The 18,928-nt window shown below is 55.9% G+C and overlaps 4 protein-coding genes across 4 annotated transcripts; 2 read left to right on the top strand and 2 right to left on the bottom strand.

The window, feature by feature from the left end:
• Window positions 1-70: 70 nt before the first annotated feature.
• On the bottom strand, window positions 71-2,486 carry E0L32_008454 (uncharacterized protein; the record flags this gene model as incomplete). The annotated part of the gene is made up of 2 exons (XM_031143310.1): window positions 71-2,351; window positions 2,458-2,486. The coding sequence occupies 2 exons, from the start codon at window positions 2,484-2,486 to the stop codon at window positions 71-73; spliced, it is 2,310 nt and encodes a 769-aa protein (XP_030992279.1).
• A 677-nt stretch (window positions 2,487-3,163) lies between these two features.
• On the top strand, window positions 3,164-4,964 carry E0L32_008453 (uncharacterized protein; the record flags this gene model as incomplete). The annotated part of the gene is made up of 2 exons (XM_031143309.1): window positions 3,164-3,618; window positions 3,677-4,964. The coding sequence occupies 2 exons, from the start codon at window positions 3,164-3,166 to the stop codon at window positions 4,962-4,964; spliced, it is 1,743 nt and encodes a 580-aa protein (XP_030992278.1).
• Window positions 4,965-5,210: 246 nt separating this feature from the next.
• E0L32_008452 (uncharacterized protein) lies at window positions 5,211-8,207 on the bottom strand (the record flags this gene model as incomplete). Its single annotated transcript, XM_031143308.1, has 5 exons — window positions 5,211-5,683; window positions 5,745-6,393; window positions 6,457-7,549; window positions 7,896-7,993; window positions 8,058-8,207. 5 exons carry the CDS (start codon window positions 8,205-8,207, stop codon window positions 5,211-5,213), a joined length of 2,463 nt encoding a protein of 820 aa, XP_030992277.1.
• Window positions 8,208-8,925: 718 nt separating this feature from the next.
• E0L32_008451 (uncharacterized protein) lies at window positions 8,926-12,792 on the top strand (the record flags this gene model as incomplete). The annotated part of the gene is made up of 3 exons (XM_031143307.1): window positions 8,926-10,105; window positions 10,165-10,780; window positions 11,799-12,792. The coding sequence occupies 3 exons, from the start codon at window positions 8,926-8,928 to the stop codon at window positions 12,790-12,792; spliced, it is 2,790 nt and encodes a 929-aa protein (XP_030992276.1).
• Window positions 12,793-18,928: the final 6,136 nt, after the last annotated feature.

Genomic DNA, 18,928 nt, shown 5'->3' with positions numbered 1-18,928 from the left:
AGCTATGCTGCTGTTCGGCATTCTGAGAAAGGGGTATCATATTCATCGCTGGCCTTGCTCATGCGCACCATCAATCATGGTTCGTGAGATCAATAATAGATACTTCGCTGCTCCTCCAAACAGTCCTCTTTGTGCGCCGAGACGTGTTTCTCGAATCGGGCCGACCCGAGTCCTCCTCACTCCCATGAGCCTTGACTGCTTTCGAGCACGCGATATCGCCTGTCCTTGGCATAGACTGCGTTCCAGTACTGCTATCTATAGCCTTCGGGTTCCCTGTCGCTCTCGATGGACCAGGTGCCTCCTCCTCCGGCCTTCCAGTTCTTATCTTACTAGCAGCAGCGCCGGCTACAAACGGATCATGATCGCGCTTGCTGGGCAGCATACGGATGTCCGGCAGCGAGGGCTCGTCCCCGTCGTCGTAGTCATCGTCAGACAATATCTCGATGCACGGCGACTCTCGTTCCTTGTCTCTGGCTGCTGCTGCCGTTTTCGCCGCCTGCCGAACTTTCGTCTCGACCAGCGACCCAAAGCTCTTGATAGACATCTGATTCTTGTCCACGCCGTTGCTGCTGCTCTTCTGTTTCGCCGCCTTCGTCTTCGCGACGACGGGTGACCCCTTCTTCCGCGGGCTGCGGGTAGGCGAATCGAACGGGTCGGACGCGAACGCGTTCGCCGCCGGGGGCGGCGTGCGCACCCTCTTCACCGCAAGATCACGCGCCGGAGACGAAGGGCAGGGAGGGCTAGACGAGATAACAATTGCCTGCGCGGTCCCGACGGACTTGGTGACCCTAGGGCTGATTTGTGAGCCAGCGAGCGTCCACGGGTTCGCCTGCTTGGACGCGGCTGAATCGCCCTTGTTTTTCTTGGATTGCTTACTTCGGGAAAGTGTACTTGGCTTCGCTGCGGTGGTAGCAGGCCTCCGCTGCGTCTGTTGGAGCGCAGCGCTTGGCGCAGGCGGTATGCCCAGGCTGCTGAGCGGAGGCCGAATCTTTGTTGGACTGCCTCCCCCAAGGCCTGTAGTAACGCTCGCAGACTTTGTCACCTTTACGAATCTGTCAAGCGCCCCCATGGGCATATCTGCCTTCTTTGGAACGCGTGTTTTGGCGGGGCGGGCAAGTTTGGCTTTGCCTTTCGATCTTTGCTTCTCCTCCCAGTCTTCAACAGTCAAGGGCGCACCAAGCTTGACGATAGACTCGGGGACCCAGATCGTATCTTGCCGCAGAGGATCGAATGCCTTTTTTGGTGCCCCCTTGCCTGCATCTTCAGCTACCTCTGGGACCGGTTCGTCAAACTCGTCGTCACTGTTCAGGGCGATTCCATCACGACCGTAGGATGCAACCGGCTCTTCCGGCTCAGCATCCAGGTCGATGGGTACCATGTCAGCGGGGGTGTATGAGACTCGCAGTTCCGGTGTAGCATCTGTTGAGAAGTGGCTCCTTTTGTTCGTAATGTTGTTGACGACGACTGCCTCTCTCGTCTGGGTCGACTCCAGGTCGTCCGTATTGGCTATGTCCATTGACAGGAGTCTCTGGACCAGCATGCTTGGAGCCAAAACTCGAATGTACTTGACAGCTCCTATCCGGTACGTCCAGTCGAATGTCTCTCGGACAAACTCTCTCAGCTCCTGGACGTCTACCGGCTTGACAGCAGGAAAGCCGGTCCTCAGTCTTTCGACAGTAGCGGACTGTGATACTACCGGATGCGTGTAGTACCGAAGGATCTCTAGACTTGGGAAATCTTCGGGGATCGTCAAAGCCTTGTGCTTCGTTCGGAAGAAGTTGTTCTCGTTTGTGGCGAGTTCATGACGCAGATTCTCGCGCCATTGTCTCAGCTCATCAGAATCCGCCCTTTTGATCCGACAGAGCGACTTCCCAAAGCCAGCACGAGCAGCCTCACAGGCGAGCTTCACGCCACAGCCGGGAACACCCTCCGGCAGATAATCCCCTCCGCTCATTAGAGCGACAAGGACCATCCCTTCCCGGTCCAGACCTGAATTCCCCCGCTGGAGTTGGTCGGTATCGTACATGGAGACGTGGGTGGGCGTCTTGCTACCCTTGACCCCATCGGCGGACCAATTCCTCAACGTCCTTGTGCAGCCAAACATGATCGTGTCAACGTCCTCACTGAGAACGGCGTCTACAATGCCTTGCTGCTGTAGCAGAGCACACTCAGCTTCTGCTTCGCCGGGAGCATCGTGAATTTGGAAACCAAAGAGACGAATGAGCCTTTTGGCCATCGCTGTCGCAACTCCATCTCCCCTGCCGGACCGCTTGTTGCGTTTGAAGGCGGGCTTGTTTGGTCCGTCAAAGACGAAGATGGGCTGGATTGAGTGGCCCAGCAAGCGTACAAGCCTATAAAATAGCGTCCTGATTGCGGGATTTGAACCGCCTGCGAACTTTAGCAAACACAAGATCCCGCATCGTATAGGTAGGTATGGGCAGATGACTTTTGTCTTACCTCTGGCAGCTTGTACTTGGAACTGCCATATTGATATGTCGATAGCAAGACGGAACGGCTGGCCGGTCTGCTCTAGATGCTCGACAGCTAGTTTGCAGAGCGAAATGCGTTTTCCTGGTCCAATCTCTTTGTAAATCCTGTATACACCCAAGACTCGTCAGCAAGAAGGCGTCTTTTGCAAGGTCGGTTTCCAAATCGCGACTTGCCCCTTGATACCCATGGTGATGACGTTCTCATAAGGGGCCTAGATTGCCGTCCCTCGGTCCTGCAAGTGCCCAATATCTCAGCAAATGACATAGAGTATAGAAAAGCTAGTCATGATTGCCAATGGCGAACAATCTTCGCTTGTACGCTCAAAGCAAAGACATGGAAGTTGGGTTGGCGGAGCATTGAAACTCAATGTGTCGTCGATTTGTTGACTTCATTGCCTGTTTTAGTGCATCCGCCCCGCGTTACTGGCGTTTCTACAGGGATCAATCCCGCTAATACCCGCTTAATTGAACCAACCGCAATTCAATGGAAGTAGCACGCGCCGCGCGACGTCTTGATAGCCTCATTAAATTGATCTGTTCTAATATGATATTTGATTCTTGGGCAAACAGCTTCTAGGCACCTCAAACATATTCGGCGATTCACTTGTACTCTGTACCTTGAGAAAACACGGATGCATATCTAGAGCGGGCGATCTACACGCGCGCCGGAAGCAATGGCGTCAACGTCAGGGGCAAGTCTCGCCCACCGCAGCGTCTCTAACATTCGCGCCGGCGGTGTCCGGTCGCCTGGGGGCAGCGGTGCCGGCGCTGCAGGCCCCTCCAGCCCGCACACACCCTTGCGAACGATATCCTCGACGTTCGGCTCGCCGTCGAGCCTCCGCGCCGAAGAGGACACCATCATCATCGAGCTCGGCGCCCGCAAAGTCCAGGTCGGGTTCGCAGGGGACCCGGTTCCCAAGGCCGTCGTCACGTTCGGGCCAGAGCAGCAGCGCAGGGTCGGCGACTTCCGGGCGTGGCAGCCGGGCGGGCATGCGGACGACGACTGGAGGAAGAGGGGGGACTCGGCCTGGGGCCGAGACCACGAGCTGTGGCAGCTGGATGTGCGCGGGCTGGATCTGGGCCTTGTAGAGGATAAGCTCGAGAGGGGGCTGAGAGAAGCCTTCTCCAAGTGAGTTCCCCGGCTATGGACCGGTCAGATGTGCTGCAACTGACTTTACTGCCCACAGATACCTCCTCATGGACTCTCGGCCGCGAAAGATGACTCTCGTCCTACCGCCAGCGCTACCGCTACCGCTGCTGTCCACCACACTGGATACTCTCTTCAACCGCTTCCAGTCTCCTCTAATATCTCTAACGTCGAGCGCAGTCATGTGTGTGGTTGGTGCCGGGACTCGCTCGGCTTTGATAGTTGATTTTGGCTGGGCGGAGACTGTCGTGACCAGTGTCTACGAGTACCGGGAAGTACATTGCAGCAGGAGCGTCCGAGGAGGCAGGATGCTTATGGACCGAGTTCATAGGCTCTTTGCTGGCGCTTTAGGCCATGAGGGGGGTCCGCCGACAAAAGAAGATGCCAAGGCCAAGCCGCAGAGCCGTCATCTGAGCTTCGAAGAATGCGAGGAGATTGCCACAAGGATGCTCTGGTGTAAAACAACAGCTTCCAGCTCGGGGAGACCAGGAGCAAGTTCTTTACCCACCGTCGCGGAGCAAGACGAGGACCAAGCAGCTTCGAGTGAGCAGAGCGCCCCGGCAATCGCCCAGATACCCCTGAAGTCTACAACGCCACCCACCACCATCACCCTTTCATATGATCAACTCACCGAGCCGTGTGAAAGTACCTTTTTCGAGGCCCAATACTCAGCAACCAGTTGGGACGACCATGAACTTCCCATTTCCCTCCTAATCTACCACCACCTCTTGCACCTGCCCATGGACGTGCGCGCCATCTGCATGTCCCGCCTCATCTTTACGGGCGGCTGCGCCAACGTCCTCGGCCTGCGCAAGAGGATATTCAACGAGGTCTCACAGCTGATCGAGACGAGGGGCTGGGACCCCGTGCAGGGCAAGGGCGTCGAGCAGCTTAGGGCGAACACGAAGCTGCAGAGGCGGGGGAGCAGACCGGCAGGCGACGGCCCGACGCCGGTGCCCGAGATGACCAGTGAGGATGGGCCGGCGGTCCAACCCCCATGGCCGCCCAACCCCCTGGCGGAGTTCAACAACTTGGAGCAGGAGGTCCAGCGGTACAGGGAGACGGCTCCTCTCAGGGTCCGGGGCCAGCTGAGGGCTGTCGAGTCGCTCGGGGCCTGGAGCGGAGCCAGCCTGTTGACCCAGCTTAAGGTGCCAGCAATAGCTACGATAGACCGTGAGCTGTGGCTGCAACATGGCGCCGCCGGCGCGTCCCGGCCAAGCGATGTCGATTTCAAGACGCAGCAACGGCAGAGCCTGGGCGCTGGTGGTCTAATGCGCAGCGCTGCGGCCGGCACCAACTGGACTCTGGGAGCTTGGGGCAGTTCCTAAGGGAACTCCGCCTATCATGTGTTTGCCGAGCTTATTCAAACAAGCAAAAAAGTAGAGATACCCCAATAGACTGTGCTTTATACAGTAACGCCTTGATCATTTATACACCGACTACTAGGTTGTCGATGCCTTGTTTCCCATCATAATACCATAACTCCCGCGCAGATCATGAGACGCGCTTCCTTTCAGTGCGTTATGTGACACCTGGATTAATGTACAATTACCAACCAACAACGTAGTTATCCCTTATCCCCAGAGAGGCGCAGTCACCTCGACGGCACGCTCGACAACCGCCCTCACGCGGTCTGCGAACACTCTGTGTCCGCACTCAATCTCCAGATTCTCGAGCCACACCTTGGCCTCCATCTTGTCCACCTGAATGCGGATACCCGGAACCGGGATGCCGATCTTGTGAAGCCTCTCGATCTCGGTCTTCTCTCGGAGCTTCTTGAGCCTCTCCTCTTCCTCGTCGTCCGACAGGTCCATCGAGGCGTCGGAATCATTGCCGTCGTTCTCGCCCTTGACTTTGTCCGCGCCCTTCTGCAGCGGCGGCAGCTTGGGCTCGCTGATGGGCGAGACGTTGTCGGGCCCAAACTGGGCCTCGAGGAACATGCACAGACGCTCAAGTCGCTCCTCAGGGGAGAGGTTGGCGTGCAGGTTGCGCTTGGGGAGCTCAACGAGGTCATGCGAGTGAGAATGCGAATGTTGGTTCGACGATCCTGGGTCAGGTCAGTATACTTATGCATGCATGGGACAGAGGGCTCTCTCTCTTGTACTTACGCTTCACCGCAGCAGGGCTGCTCTCAACTGAAAACAGCACAGCCATAACAGCATCGGCGATGCCATCGTTGAGCATATTGCCCTCCCATTCCAGCTCCACCTCCCCGTTGCTGAAATAGCGCACTGTAATGCATCCCATAACGAGGTATGCCGCCTCGAGCTTGTTGATCTCTTCATCAGCTTCCTCAACTGGGCCGTCGCCATTCGAGACACCATTTTGTTCCTGGCGCATCTCAGGGAGCTCGTCAATCTTGCCGAATGTGCCTTCCAGTCCCCACCGAATCAAATCAAGACCCGCAGCGCTGAGATTCAGGTGCTGTTTACAAGTGATAGTAGTCGTGGTCAAACCAGCATACTCTCGCAGATCCTCGGGCGCCATCAGAGATAGCTTGAAATCATTCTGGACCAGGACTCCGGTGATGAGGTGGCTCTGGTCTGACCCATCCGAGGAGCCATTCAACGGAGGCTGGACAGAGGCTAGCTTTCCAACAACCTTGGCAAGCTTCTCTGTCTTGAACGGGATACGAAGCTCTTCACAGTTGCGGGGGCTGTAGACTTTGACCTTGTCCTTGTCAGCCTTGCCTGAGTTCAATGATAGCAGCTTCGACTTTAGGCGCATCATGTTGTGCTGCTCTCCGTGGACCAGGATCTGTAGCAAGTTAGCAAGCGCGGCTCACAATACTCGGAAAGAGTGGACTGTTTTTGTACTTACCACCACAGGCGCGGCCACTTCCTCGATGAACTCCCGGTTCTCGGTGCCGTCTACGTGGGCAGCGAACGAATACTCCTGTACGCTACAGCGTCTGGGAATCATCACCTTCTCGCTGTCACCACCCGGTGCTCTCCGCGCTCCTGCGATGCTCCTTGACATAACGGCTTGAATCTGCTCTGGCTCCTGCATGATCTGCTTTGCCATCGTGCCCTCTACACTGTAACCAGTGATGATGACGCCGTTCTTGTCACTCGGGGCCCAGCGTTCTAGGAGCTCGCGACTGACTCCATTTTGCAGCATACCAGGGCTGGCAAGCATGACACAGCTTCCGACATCGTCGAAGCGATCGAGCGACTTGAGAGACCGGATATACTGGAGATCCCAAGCACCACCTTTCCGCTCATTGAGCTTCTTGATGTTATCATTCATCGCGCCAACGTATGTCTGGTAGATGACCATGCACTTCTTCGCAAGGTTGCTGGCATAGTAGATGGGGACCTTTTGCAGGTCGGGATGTTTGCTCCAGTACTCTTCGAGAATGAGAAGCAGCTCCTGAGCCCGCCCAAGGGCAAAGACTGGCATGAGCACACGGCCGCCGCGGTTGAGAATTCCATTGATGGATTTCATCAATGCTTGTTCCCTCTCGACGCGCGGGACGTGCGTGGCAATTCCATACGTCGACTCGGTGATGAGGACGTCGATCTTGACGCCTTTGGGCACCTGCGCCGAAACGAGATGACGGTCGAGTTCTCTGGAGTAATCGCCCGTGAAGAATATCTTGAGGCCCGCGATCTCGATCAGAAACATGGCGGCGCCGAGAACATGGCCAGCCGGGTAGGGCGTGATCCGGATAGACGACACGGTGTGGGTGGTATGGTAATCGATCGCCTCGATCTGGCCAAAGGTGCTGTTGTGGTCCTGTTCGGTGTAGACCAGCTGCGAGGTCGGATTCGATGAGGTGTTGCCAACACGGACACTGTCTTGGATGAGCCATTTATAGATGGCCTTGGTCGGATGGGTCATGAAAACACGACCCCTGAAATTGGTCTTGGCCAACACATATGGCAGCGAAGCTGCATGGTCGATGTGAAAACTTGAAGCTGTCAGTTTCCTCTTCTGCTACATATCGTCGGGAGGGTTGGCTGGGAGGGTGCGGAATCAAGATGATGCTGGGGCAGACAGGACTGGGGTGAGCAGAATCACTGGCGATCAAACGAGTAGCAAGAAGCTGGCAGCACAGGTTTGTATTGATATCTGCGTACATGGAGGTGTCCTGAGTAGTGGCCACCTCAGGCGCATAACGCAGAGGTGCCGCTCAGATATACACAGGCTCTCTCGAGATAACATGTTGTCCACGAACCGGCTGGATCCTACTACAAACACTACACTTGCGGGGGGTAAAGAGGGGAGGCGGCGGGCAACAGGGGAGGGCGGCTTACTGGCTGATTAGGAGGACATCGACAGTACTCAGATCGAAGTCGTCGAAGAAGGGCAAAGCGGCAAGACCATCGTAGGCAGGGTGCTGGCCCGCATCGAGCTGTCGTATCTCATTAGCTACAAGTTTCGAATAGTCTGGCGACGGCAGTCAGATCGTTCCTTACCATCACAGTCTTTCCCTTGTATTGTATAATGTGGCAAGATCTGCCGACTTCGTTACCACCTCCAAGGCACAGAAACATGAGCTCATCCGCTGGATCGACAGGCTCTTCGGGGGGGGCGGCCATGGCCGAAGCCTTGCGTTTCGAAGCCATAGTGAGTTGATCGGATTTGGGTCAAGAGTCTGGAGGATTGTCGTCGCGATGGGAGGAAGCCTTGTCAATGGCAAAGAGCATGCCAAAGAAAGCGCGTGAGTATCATTGGACCATGGAAACGAACGCCCAAACAAAGGCCGCGTTTGCCGGCCAGCACGAGTAGAATGAGCGGCTTTGAACAACGCTGGCAGGCAGGAAGGCAGGCAGGCAGCTAGGCTTTGTTCACGTCCAGTCGGGAAGTCGTGTGGATCCAATCTGAGCTTGGTGGTGAGAGATGGATGAAGGTAGTGATATCAAGCACAGTAATCGCTGGACGCCGCACGTTATTTTGAACTCCTGCCCTGCCTGCAAGGCCATCAATAGGCTACAGATGGCACTAGAGGTTTGCTATTGTCCACCACTATCAGGCATCCCTGCACTGTAAACAAGCACCAACCCAACTCTTGCCAGGCACGTGCATCAATAATCACGTGACAATAAATACGCGACTGGTCCTCCTCGTTTTGGCGCAACTCCAAGAGCTACCTGCTATCATTTCATCACAATAGCTGGTCACCAGAGACAATATGAGAGGTTAGACAGGCTCGCCTGTCTGCCTTCCATGACAGACATTTTCGATCGACACATTTGATTCTCTTTTCTAATTCCTCTCCCCGATATCCCGAATCTATCAGACGCTCCTGCGCAGAGCGTTGTCGCGCCCCCTCAAACAGCAATCATGGCGCAACCACAGCATCAGATGCCCCCGCGGCCTTTCTCGCCGGCGCAGCAATCGCCGTCCCCGAGCCCGAGCGCGCCGGTTTACCAGTCTTCGATACAGCCTCCCGCAAATAAGAGGCCCCGTATCTCACCAGGGCCTCAGTCGCAGCCGCCGTCGCCATATCCGTACGCGGCAAGCCCTGGCGTCACAACACCTTCCAGCGTCGCCTCACCAACTCATACCCCTCTCCCCGTCCCTCCTCCCAACCCGCAGCAGAGCTATGGCTCACCTTACCCGAATGGTGCCGTACCTTCTACTCCAGCCCTCCACCTGCCGACACCACAGCCGACTGCGCTGCAGCCCATGCAAACGCCTCCGATCCACACTCCCCAGACACCCTCTTCCCCGTACGGGCAACCGCCATACTCGCAAGCGACGCTAGCCCCGATGCCAACACAGGTCACTCCGGGGACGATGGGACCTCCTTCCAAACCACCAGAGAAGCAGACAAAGGAATACCAGTACGAGTTCGACGATTCGTTAGCTGGAACGGGTATCGACCTGCGGCAAGAGGAGCAGCTCCAGCAGGATTATTTTGCGGGCACATACAGGAGCGAGGCGAAGACTGGCTTTCCAGCAAACCCTCCTGGTAGCAAAGCCTCCTTCTACGGTGCTGGACTTGTGAACCAGCCGGCTCAGCCACCAGAGGCAGAGCAACAAGATACCCTGCACCTGCAGACTGCTAAGCGCGCGTGGAACGATTCTGCTAAAGCTCTAGCAGCTGCTCGCAGCCAGGAGGTCCGCAACCCATTCCTAACGATACCCATACTGCACGCGCGAGCAAGCAAAATCGCCAATGATTATGGACTTGTCCTGAATCTGGACCCGAAAACGGGCGGTCCTGGAAAACTCCGTGCCGATTCCGAGTTTCCGAAACCTCAGGTCACCGTCAAGACGAAGATTGGCCCTGACGGTGCCCTCGTGTCCACTTCGAGCTCATTCATCCCCGAGGACAGCTATCTGGTTGATCAATTTGCTTTGGTTTCCATTTCTGCCAAGCACCGCCTCCGTGAGCTCCTGAGTGAAGCGAATCGACTTGCAGTCACGAGACAGCACACGTCACACGGTGAGGTGCCAGCTGAATGGGCCGATGCAGCCGCTCCCCTCGTGAATCCTGGCCAAACGATACCGAGGAAGCGTAGGTGCACCATGTTGCAAATCCCATCTTGTTCGTTACTAACGCGATGTTACATTCAGGCTCTTTCGATGCCCAGGCATCGGATGCCGCGGAGACTGGTCGCATTTCCAAAGTGAATCAGATAACCCAGTCCCTTCGAGACATTAGCAGAGCCGAAAGGGATTTGGAGGAGCAGAGGCTCCGTAGACGGCAGCAGCGGGAGGCCAAGAAGACGGACCCGACTGCCTCTTCCCCCGCTTCCGCGGCCCCCGGTACCCCTGGATCAACGGCAGGACAGCATGAGAAAGCACCGACCAAGAAAGAGTTGAAGAACAAGACTGCGGCGGCCAAGGCTGCAGAGGCAAACAATACGGCGAGTGCAAACCTAACGACTAGCCTGTTCTTGGGGGGTCGCAAGAAGAAAAACTACTCTTGGATGACTGCGGGCAGCGGAGCGAGTACACCAACAAAGTCTGGAGCCTCCCAGGGCCTTCCTGGGGCCGCTGGAGGAGCGCTAGGATCTGCGAACGCTGCTCTGACCAGTGAGGGCAGAACGAAGTTAGGCGTGTGGAGAGAAGACGGCGAGAAAGGGAAGAACATTCACCTGCGAGATTGGGTTTTCACGCTCGAAGCAGACGGCAGGTGTGAGAAGACCTTGCAACAGGCCTACGATCGGCTTGATGCGTCGCAGCCTAGGTGAGAAGGGTCTCGCGCTGGCCTGAGGAAGGCAACACAAGATCCTGCCTAGGTTGAATGTTGTATGGCTTCAATTCAACATTCGTGTATTTCTTCCCCCCTTTTTCTTACTTTGATCACGAAGCCAGGCGTTTTAGGGGCATCGGTACTAGGAATTGCATCATGGTCTAAAGGAGACAAAAAAGCATATCGCGGCCACCCTGCCAAGAGAGAAGAGGGCCGTTGAGCCAGAGGCTCCTTAATATGGCGAGATTGATATCGGGGGATGCCAGCGCTGCTTGGGAGCAGCTTTAGAGTAGCGCAGATGGCGTTAGGTAGCAAGATCTTCGTTTCGCGGGCGGTAATCGAGGAATTCAAGGCCTCTGGCAGCCCATCATTCAGATGTGTATTTACAGTATTCGCAATCGGTTGGTGGTCTTGCTATGCGCTGTGATGCAGCCTCGATCCAGCTTGCGACTCGAGTGTCCGGACTTGTTATGCTGTGGAGTTCAGAAGGTCGGCTTACGATGATTTTCCAAGTATTCTCAATGTTACAGCCCTCTTCCGTTGTTCTAGTGACGTGTGGTTGAGGGCGGGTGGCAGAGTAGCCGGAAATGGATCCAGTCAAAGGGTCAACTTATTCATGTGGTGGGTGATACGCACACCCTAGAGATTACAACATCAACCAACGACATAGGTACCAGCCGGGACTTCTTTTCAGCAGACCCCTTTTGATAGGGAAGAAACAAGATGGCCATCGCGGCAAGTCTCTCCGCAGATCTAGCAAGCGTATTGAGAAGAGACGAAACTGACACCTCCACTTGCATGCGCAGGCGATAGGGCAGATATGCTCGACACAGTCCATGTCCCATAACCTGGGCCAGTGCGTCAGGTTAATCAGTAGAGCTGCAGCTGCCGGCGCAAAAGTATGATATGCATTCTTCAGTCGTACTACGCAACAGTGGCCTGGTCTAAATCTGAGCTCGCACGATGTGATGATATTCGTGCCGTGGTTCGAGGCCATGTGTTGATACCACAGCAGCGTCTCGGAGGATCGGGGTACCCAGATGGATGCTCTAGGGTCAAGCAAGTGCTTGCGAAGAGCTGCCTTCCTTCATTTTACTCATCGAGAGACTCTATGCACGCATCGCTTCAGTCGCGATGTACATGTTGGTCCTGACTCAGCACAGATCCTCTTCCTCCCCGAAGCAGCAGACTACATCGCCACATCGCCCGAGGAGTCCCTCGCGCTCGCCCAGCCCGTCGCGCAGTCCCCCTTTGTGGCGGGCCTCCAGGCCGCAGCGCGCGAGCACAGCCTCGCCGTCACCGTCGGCATCCACGTCCCCGTGCAGGTGCAGGTGCCGGAGCAGCATCAGCAGCAGCAGGCAGACCCGTCCACCACCACCACCGAGAGGAAGCTCCTGAACCGCACAATCTACATCCGGCCCGACGGCACCCTCGACGACGCCGCCTCGTACGACAAGCTGCACCTCTTCGACTACGGCAGCCTGCGCGAGTCGCGCCACACCCGGGCCGGCGCCGCGCTGACCCCGCCCTTCGACACGCCCGCGGGCCGCCTCGGCCCGCTCGTCTGCTTCGACCTGCGCTTCCCGGAGCCCTCGCTCGCGCTGGCGCAGCCGGGAGCCCGGAGCAGCTGGCGGGGCCGGCCGGCCCAGGTCCTGGCGTACCCGTCCGCCTTCACGGTGGCGACGGGCCGGGCGCACTGGGAGGTGCTGCTGCGGGCGCGGGCCGTCGAGGCGCAGTGCTACGTCGTGGCGGCGGCGCAGGTCGGGCGGCACCACGCCTCCTCCTCCTCCTCCGGGGTAGGGGGAGGCGGCCCCGGGGGCAGGGTCAGCTACGGGTGCAGCATGGCGGTGGACCCCTGGGGCAGGGTCCTGTGCCGGCTGGGAGGGGTGACGGAGGACGGGGAGGAGGCCGAGGCGGGCGCCGTGGAGGCGCTGGGCCTCGTCGACATCGACCTGGAGGAGTGGGTTAGGGTCCGGGAGAGGATGCCGCTTGTGCGCCGGACGTGAGTTTCCCTCTCGGTTTCCTGCTTGTTTGCTGTTTTCGCGGTGACAAGCTCATCTCGCCAATGGCCCCTTTCCCCCTCTCACGAAACCCACTCGTCAACATTCGACATCCTGCAGCTCTCCAGCCTACCAGGAGCTTGCATATTTGTTTTGCGTGGCGTTTTTTTTTTTTCAGAAGTATTTCTCGGTCTATTAGGCCTTGTGCAACCAATATTTGATGTTATCTCGGGAGAGGCAAACATCACGCTAACCAACCTTCTCTCACAGGGACGTGTATCCCGAGCTCTGACGTGGCGGAGCTAGGATGAGGACTAAAAGGAGGCCCCGGGATACATGTTCAGGACACGCATCGGCAAGGATCTGAAAGTTTGTTTGACGGTGTGCGCATTGGTTCATTGCCGTCAAGAGACACGGGTAGGTAGTGGGCAGCATCGCGAATCGGGGCAGAGTTCCGCCTGCAAATGTCTGAACTAGGCCTGGTGAGACCAAGAACCTTCTTCAATATTCGCGGCACGTTCCCGCAGCGGCCCGGGAGATGAGGCTCCATCAGCGAGCATCATGAGCTTCGTAATGGCAATACAAGTAGATAGGAACAAATAGAGTGCTCTCGTATAAGTGACTTTGGGTGGATCTCCTCGACCGTCTTTGGTCTCCATCGTCGATCCTAGGCGAGGTCCTGTTCCCGTGGTCTTGGGTCTGGCTGGGGGTCTTAGGTCGAGAAGGGGTCAAGCGGCGTGAGGGTCATGTCCATGTAGGTACATGGCGGTACTCTCTCAAAGTCACCTCTTGGAAGGCGGCGCCTCCTGCAAGCCCGGCAAGCCTCAAAGTCTCAGTCCATCTCACTGCCTGCAGCGATATGTGTCACATCCAGATGATGGCGCCGCCAACCGAGGACCGGGTATGCCGTTCGTGCATGTGTTTGAGGCTCTTTTCTTCCCTTCCAGGATTATTGCTCAGGCGTACGTCCCCTGCAGCTGGTTGGGTAGTTCCGTCGCTCGTTTATCCAACCTCTGAGCGGGCGCAATCCCGCTCTTCCCGGCCGTTGGGACACGAGCCGGTAATGCATGTCCCGCCTGGCTGCAGGTCCCAATGCAAACGCGGCACCTAGCGCCAACGGGGAGAATCCGAGACAAGGGGATGGAGGATCTAGAGCGTGTAAGCCACCGAAAGCAAACAGAAAAAGATAAAGGAGGACGCGCCAATCATTTCTGAGCGACGTTTGTTGCCTGGATAGCAAACCTTCGCCCCAGTCGGGGAGTTCCCGCTCACTCATGCAGTGACGCCTGGATGTGCAGCCTTGGCCCAGGCCCGAGCGACATGGGCGGCTTGTCTGCCGGGTGAGGTGAGAGGGGTGGCCCTGCATCTCGGCGCCAGCCAGTCTCGTCCGTGGGATTTTTTCTTTCTCGGCCGGGAGTGCCATCCCGGGGGCCCGGGCCGGGACATTTCCTCTTCTGCTTCGTCCCCTTTTTTTTTTTTGGTACCTTGTAAAAAGCCCACCGGTAGCCTCTCGCATGACTCTACAAGTAGTTACGTACCACCCCGGCCCAGAGTCAAACTGCTCGGTACCTTTGAATCCGTGAGGCCCAGGACTTGAGACGGTGAGCAAGGATGCAAGGCCCTCCTTGTCGGAGGGTTCTCCCCCCCAGTCCAGCGTACCGGAAACGAGCCGCGGAGGACAGGCCGGTGCAAATCACACTTTGCCCAAGCAAAAAGGAGGGTCGCATTGCTGGGCTCTCCTCCCCAAACCCCCTGCCCCATGCTTTGCAGGGCATGTCCGCCCGCCCTAGAAGTTCCTCCTCCCTTCTAGGGCGATTCTGCGAGTCGCTCTGGTTTGTTGTTGGGAAATTACGGTTCCAAGCCCGCCCCAGGAATAAAATAACGGCATCATGCAAGGATTTTGGCCCGTTCGCCTGTCCTTGTTAAGCGAGAGGTCTCACAGGGCAGAGAGAAAAAACTGTCCAAGCACACCCAGGCTGATCATGTTTCAAGCCCTAAAATAGGATCGACGTACAAGTACGTACCTGAGAATATTATCGGCAAGAGAAGTCCTCGATACCTCTGAGAGCAGAGAGTTGAACATTGTGTGGAGAAGAAGGGAGCCCACGATCATGCCCACCGTTTTGGAGGCACAGAACGGTACGTACATTGTCTCGATTGTATGCGTCGCTCACGGTACTTGTAGTTGTCAAAGTGGAAAAAGGGTCCCTGGATGAGCAGCTCCTCCTCCCCACTTGGACGCCCCAGCAACCTCCACTTTGGAAAGGGGAGCTTCTTCCAAAGTAGTGCTAGAGGCAGAGGACACATGGTCGAATATCATCAAGCTGTTCTGTTGATAGCTAATGGTGAACCGGCGGCTCAATTGACATTGTCGTCTTGGTTGTAACCCTGTTGCCGGGAATCATTGATGACAACATGGGCCTGCTCCTGCTCGGCCAAGATCCCAACAGCAGCTGGACGGGTCTCCGAAATGCTTACGCGCAACTGGAATGTTGCTGACAGGGCGATATCAGGTAGATGATCGACAACCTGTGGAGGGAAGGAGGGTCGAAAGAGAGAGGAAAACCCTGTCTGCGGGCTTGGGTACGGCCTCGGGTACCTGCAAATGGGCAATCAATCAAAAGAAACAAATGTCTGATCTGTCAGAAATGATCAGCAGCTTGTGGCGCACACAAGGTTCGTAGTCCGCATGGGATCATCATATCTCCTAGTCCCCCGATCGAGCAAAAAGAAAAAAAGAAAAAGAAGCAATAAGAAAGCCCGTCCGATCTTTGGTGATCGAATTGCACACACACCAAGGCGTCTCCGAAGAAGGAAGCATGGCTGGGAAAATAATGAGACTGGATCCCAGATCCAAAGAGGTCTCCACTGAGATGGAAGCCCTCGCAAACTACCTCCCAACGGAGATAGCTGTGGGTATTCAAAAACGGAAAAAAAGGTCTCCTAACCCCAGGGAAAACATGAAACAGAGGCTGGCAGGGGGGGGGGGAGAATGGATCTTGGCCAAGTGCTACTCCGTCAATGCTCCGTAATGTCATTTTAGCTTGCTTGGGGGCCGGCGCTGGATTGACGCAAGACAGACAGATAGACAGTGGAGGACCCTGTAAGCTTCCCCCCCTGTCCAGGCCAGAACCCACCCGCAAGCCAAGAACGGAGAACGGAGCCCAACAAACGAGGCACACCACCTTTCCCAATGCTGTTCCACCTACGGCCGCACCACTTCTGGCACACCAAATTTCGGGGAAGCTCCCTAGGAACAGAGCTAGCGTGGGTCCGGCGGTTGTGCCCGGTGACCCAGGAGCGCGGTCCTGGGTGGGCTTGTGTTCCTGCACCTCCTTTAAGCGTGCATTAGCTCCACTGACAAGCTGCTTTTGTTTCCTCATGTGCCTTTTTTTCCCTGGCTTGTTGCATCTCGCGATGCTTGATCCTGAGTACGTACGAGGTAGGTAGCTAATGAGCATCCAGACTAGTTTGGCAGCTGAATCATGACCATAAGCCCACCATATAACGCCATCATTGTTAAGAAGGCCCCTTTCGAGTGAAAAAGAAAAGAAAGCAGGTGCAAGAATCTCGATGGTGGACTTGCGATGCGATGCCCCAACTCGCGAGCTGAAAGCCACGTGCAGAATGATGATCTCATGCCTGCTGACGCAGTGATCCGTATCCCGGTTTCGAACCAGAGAAACAGTCATTTTCCTTTCCCAGTCCTGCCTAGTCCGTCCACCGAAGACGTCAAAAGCACCCAAGAAACTAAGAAAACCTGCCGGCATCCCACACCACTCACTACCTACCTACCCTAGCTGCAGACGGGGAACAGCCGTCCGGGACGCGCAAGTGTCCTTTTTTCACACTTGCAAACATTCTCAAGGCTGAAACCTTGACGTAAAGAATCGAGATCGCACAGAGAAACAATACTGCCATCGAGCCCCGGCTTCCCTGTTTGCATATCCGGCCGGCAAAAGCATAAGCATTCCTAGAGGACAGACGTACCTAGCACCGGCAGCCCGCACCATATGACCCATGGAACCACCTGTGTGTTGTTGGGCATCAAGCAAAAGAAAGAAAAAAACAGGTCCTTCTCTCGGAGAGCCCTTTGCGCACAGCCCAGCTTCACAGGCATCATCCCAGCTCCGATATGCTTGTAGTTTGCGTCTTATTACCCACCCCGTGCCACCCAACCTCGTGGCTCGCAAGCCAGGATTTCCGAGATGAAAATTTTTGATAGCCAAGAACCCACCCACCCATCCTTTTGGAGATCCCAGGTGGCTGGGTGTGTCTCCGTATGGATGGGTAAGAGGAGCGAATCGCTGTAGGCTGGCAGGTGAGCTCCGAAAGAATCTCGTGGTCTCGCATAGTCAAGGCTGAACTGTCAGGCCAAGATGCCGGCGGCAGAGTCATAAAGAGCCAAATGAAGTTTGGCTAACATGGATCTCAAGCAAGGCCATCGCAATACTGGCCGGGGGCTCGATGGTACCACGCAGCTCATGATGTCATTGTGACGCCAAAACCTTCCTTTCGTTTCCATGTCTCAAAGCGCATCGTTCAAAACAAATAGCCAGCCCCTAAAGACAAAGTCTCAGCTATATCGATCACGTTGCTCAATATCTGCCTCCTAAGTCAAAGTTAAGAAGCAAAGCAAAAACGTCAAGAGACAAGCAGTATTGTTGCAAAGTGTGTGGTATCTAAACAAGTGTATTTCGTATGTTCTCATAGTATGGTCTCTAAAATCCAAAACCGTCCTCCGCGCAAAAAATAAAAAGTGCAGTGCAATCAAGGCGCTGTGTAGCTCGCAATCGTCTTCGTGCATACTATACATACAGTCTAGCAGTAGTAGAGCCGGCGATGGCGCGGGGGTATCTTCTATACAACCAGGATCCAGCCCAGCGCCCAAGATGGCCCCGTCGAGAGGGACGAGAGAGCAGCTCACTGGAGGCTCGTCGCGGGGCGGGCGAGGGATGCCCGTCGTTTGTAGTACATGGTTGTTCTTGGTACAGGAGTGAGAAAAGAAATAAAGAGGAGGAACAATGAGACCGTTGTTCTCAAACGAGCGAAACAGACATGTTTGTGCTGCCTCCCGCGAGGGAGGCCCGAACACAAGCTCGAGGATCGTGTAGAGACAGGATGAGCAAGAAAAAGCAAGGGGAAGGGGGCCCGGCGGCCGCGAACCAACAAAATAGGAGGGAGATCTATATGCAAACACCACCCAAAATCAGACAATTCTTGCTTTTTGTTTTGACCCGCCCACTCTTCCTTTTTTAGTAGCCTGTTCACATATTCCAAAGACCCAAAGGAAATCCCAACGAAAAGCAAGCAACGCAGCGAGAGGGAAATTGAGAAAAGGAACACATGGTGGGGGACGGTCCTCCTCTTTACCGCCCAATCTGGGGTCACCGCCAGCAATGCCGGTTGAAAGGGCGAAAATGCTCGTCAGCTCCGCCAGGGCTCAAAGCAGATGTTGTCGTGGTGTCGATCTTGCCAGGGAGCGCTTGGCGGGACGACGCCCTCGGTCCGCGAATCCAGGGATGGCGGCGAGTTCGGGTCTTGATGAGCTGATGTAGCGCATTGCTGCCGCTAAGGCCGTGTGACGCGCAGCGCGATGCTCGGTTGGAGCAAGCGGCGAAAAAAGGGGGCCCCAATGATAATAAAAGTGATAAGTGACAATTCCAGGCCGACCCAGAGATTCCCAAAAACTCCAAACCAGTCTAGTGTTGTGAACGCCGTGCGAAGCTGGGGTCAAAGTTTAAAAAATAGGGGAAATTCCTTGCAAAATGCCAAAACGGAGAGGGTTCGTTTCCAAGTCCTCCCTGGCTTGCTGCTGGGAAGCAAAAGGTTGGCGGCGAGCCGAGAAAAATGTATCTGTCTTCGAGAGGAATGCGTATTAAAATGGTGTATCGGAATGCAAGATCGACCAAGACCGAGACAGGGGAGACAGGCGCGCGCGACGCAAACAGATTCGAGCAAGGCGAAACAGAGGCGCATTCGAAAGACCAGGATTAAAAAAAAAGTAGTCGTAGCTGCGAGAAGAGGTCGTGTCGAAGTGAAAGTCGTAGTGTGGCCGGCCTCGAGACCGCAGGAAAAGGACGAGTGAAGCTGTCGCGAGCTCTCGGCCTTACCTGGGCTTTGGCGGAGGAGGCTTGGGGAC

The sequence above is a fragment of the Thyridium curvatum genome, assembly GCF_004353045.1.
Source record: "Thyridium curvatum strain D216 chromosome Unknown NODE_56_length_292564_cov_84.152122, whole genome shotgun sequence".
Taxonomy (NCBI): Eukaryota; Fungi; Ascomycota; class Sordariomycetes; order Thyridiales; family Thyridiaceae; genus Thyridium; species Thyridium curvatum.
The sequence above is the reverse complement of the archived record's forward strand: the minus strand, read 5'-3'. Positions and strand labels throughout refer to the sequence as shown.